At 33.0% G+C, this 3,474-nt stretch overlaps 1 protein-coding gene across 1 annotated transcript; it reads left to right on the top strand.

Annotated features, from left to right (window-relative positions):
* The first annotated feature begins 1,162 nt into the window (after positions 1-1,162).
* LOC111904608 (metalloendoproteinase 1-MMP) lies at positions 1,163-2,420 on the top strand. Its single transcript, XM_023900359.3, has one exon. The coding sequence runs from the start codon at positions 1,177-1,179 to the stop codon at positions 2,248-2,250; it is 1,074 nt and encodes a 357-aa protein (XP_023756127.1). The 5' UTR covers positions 1,163-1,176; the 3' UTR covers positions 2,251-2,420.
* Positions 2,421-3,474: the final 1,054 nt, after the last annotated feature.

Below are 3,474 nucleotides of genomic sequence, written 5' to 3'. Positions count from 1 at the left end.
TATACACATTTTGTATAATCTAATCCAATTTTAGATACCCATAAAAAATCTATTATTATCGTATAATATTTTTCTTTTATATAATAATGAATTGATTTAAATGTGAACTAAAAAAATGATTTAGCATATTTGACATCACGTATTTACAAAACAACCATATAATAACTTACATAACCATGAGGTTTTAATTTACTGGTTGATGAATGAAATTTCACGTATAATGTTCAAGATTCAAATTATGATACATATAAAATATTACAATTAACATCATGTGAATTTATTCAAATAATACACGATTCACTATTATTTTTTTATAACTTATACATAAATTATTTAGAGAAGATATTAAAAATTAAAAAGTAAAATCCTCGAATAACATCAATTTAAAGTTGTACGTTCCTCAATACATACTATAATTGCTTTTAGAACAAATTATAGAAATAGTCCCTATGGTTTATCACAATTATATGTTTGGTCCTTAATTTCTTTTTTTTTTTTACACTCAGACGATCCCTGTAATGTTTTTTCTTGTGAAATTTGTCCTGACATATATAAAAAAAAAGACTTTATTATCCTTATTTTTTTTCTTTATCCATTTATTTATTTATTATTGCTAAATAAACTAAGTATCAAAAAATAAAAAATAAAAATAAAAAATAAAATTCCTAAACCTAATCCCTTCCATCTCCCACGTTGGTTTTAGCCTTTTGGTGGAGGAAGTTTGGTAATGCAAGTTACAAAAAAATTGAGCTTAGCTCTGATTAATCAGAGATCTGTGTTAATGGTGGTGCATCACTTTGTGTTTTGTTTGATCCTCTTTACTTTGATGGTAGTTTTAGAAAGGTTGGTGATGAAAGTTACAAAAACTTCAAGATCCATCAAATTAAAGCATGTTCCAGATATGTTTTTGATTTAAGTATTTGATTTTGGTTTTAATATTTTTTGTTCAACTTCAATTCTACGTTTGATTTTGATACTGGTTTTATTAAAAAATATTTATAAGGGCAAAATAAACTTTTTTTTATATATATAACAGAGACAAACAGTGCAATAAAACATGTTAAAAGAATGTCAGGGACCAAATATAAAATTTTGACAAACCACAGGGGCTATTTTACTAATTTGTTCTTGCTTTTATAAATACGCCAACTTTGTAGACAAACTAAAATAACAGTCATGTACAGGTTTTTCGGTTATAGCATGTTTTTGTTCCTCTCTCTCTTCCAAGGTGTATTTCCCGCCAGAACCGTTCCTCCGACATCACCACCAGAATTAACAGTCAAAGGCCTCTCAGGTAACGACACGTGGAAGAGCTTCTCCAAGTTCATGAACGCCGGCAAGGGTGCTAACTTCTCCGGCATGTCTGAGCTCAAGAAATACTTCCACCGATTTGGCTACATCGACGTCATCGACAACTTTACCGACACCTTCGACGAAACCCTTGAAGCCGCCGTCTTAAACTACCAGAAAAAACTGGGGTTGCCGATCACTGGGAAATTGGACTCCGACACTGTCACTCAGATCATGTCGCCGCGGTGTGGCGTCTCCGACAGAGACATTCCAAACCGGAAACATAAATTCCACGTGGCTAAACATTACGCGTTCTTTGCCGGTGAGCCGAGGTGGAGGAAACCGGCGAAGTCGGAGACAATGACGTTAACGTACGCTTTTTCCGACACCCATATGATTGATTACATTAGTTACTCCGACATACAAGATGTTTTCCAGCGTTCTTTTTCGAGGTGGGCGTCTACGATCCCTGTGAGCTTCAATGAGGTAGACGATTACCGAAAAGCAGACATAAAAATAGCTTTTTATCAAGGGGATCACGGCGACGGAGTGTCGTTTGACGGCGTTTTAGGGGTGTTGGCGCACGCTTTCTCGCCGGAAAACGGTAGGCTCCATTTAGACAAAGCTGAAACATGGGCCGTTGATTTCAAATCGAGTAAATCAAATGTGGCCGTTGATTTGGAGTCGGTTGCGACCCATGAAATCGGGCACATACTCGGGTTGGCCCATTCGTCGGTTCAGGAGGCGATTATGTATCCGAGTTTGGGTCCGAGAACTAAAAAAGTTGATCTTAAAATTGATGATGTAAAGGGGATCCAGGAGCTATACGGGTCAAACCCGGATTTTAGGTATACTCCATCCATGGAATCGGATATTTCATATGTTACCCGAACCCGGATAGGAAATTGGATCAAGTGGGTGATTTCATTGGTGTTATTTGTGGGTTTTTTACTTTGGTGACAAATTTAATTTATTCTTTTCTTCTTTTCCTAATTTTATAAAAGATATTCAGAATCTTGGAAATAACTAACAAGGTTTTGAACCAAAGAATCTTCCTAACTTTCTCCTCCCATTTTCTTGTTGCATTCATTCTGTCCAAACCTCGTCTTCATTTGGCATCACAACTTAGAATTACCCCAACTTTATATTTTATGTTGTCCTATACACATTTTGTATAATCTAACCCAATTTTAGATACCAATAAAAAATCTATTATTCTCGTATAATATTTTTCTTTTATATAATAGATGAATTTATAAAACATATTTAGATATTTTATTATTTTTGGACAAGATAAATTTATAAAATAGATTTATGGAAAGGATGTATGTTTTTTTGTCACCTTATCGCCTTACCATAGAACTAGTGTGCATCAAATAAATATATAGAAATATAAAGATTTTAATTTTTCAATAAAGTGTAGATATGTAAAGATTTTAATTTGTCAAAAATGTCTGCTTGGCGATTGAAAAGTGAAAAACAACTTTTTATTTGTAAATAAACTTTTTTTGTTTTCAAATTGATGGCGGTTTAGAACTTTATTACTATTACTTTTCATTCTAAATTTTCAGTTCGTTATATAAATAAAACATGTTATATATGTTTTCACGACATAATCTAAAAAAACATGTAAAATAACAACAAATAACGAAGATGAAATGAACCAAAACCATCATAGGCTGGAAATTTGTAATGAATGATTGAAAATAATTATAGTTGCATAATAACTATCTATCATCATTATCCATCAAGGTTCGTTAGATATCGCAAGAATCAACTCTCATAAGGTGAAGGACACTTTATCATCCCACTGATAACTAACAACATAGACACGACTCTCAACATTTTCGTTTGCCTAAATCAACAATTCAACATGCCCTCCCACCCATTTATGTCATTTTGTATAACATAAGGACCCTCGACATCACATGTGTAACTTAGTTGTCCAATCAAGCAATCATCATATTAAGGTTGTCCTAAACTACATGCACGTATGCAACATATCTAAGTAACACTGATTCTTAACATCATATATAGCGCATCTTTTGTTGTTAACCATACAAAAGTTTACTCAAAATATCAAAACTACACGGGCATCCTCATTCCGACCACCATTACTCGTTATGCATTCATCATGTTGATGATTTTAATGTCATCATGTCATTTTATGTAATTGGAACTAAC

Source organism: Lactuca sativa, chromosome 6 (assembly GCF_002870075.4).
Source record: "Lactuca sativa cultivar Salinas chromosome 6, Lsat_Salinas_v11, whole genome shotgun sequence".
Lineage (NCBI taxonomy): Eukaryota > Viridiplantae > Streptophyta > Magnoliopsida > Asterales > Asteraceae > Lactuca > Lactuca sativa.
The sequence above is the reverse complement of the archived record's forward strand: the minus strand, read 5'-3'. Positions and strand labels throughout refer to the sequence as shown.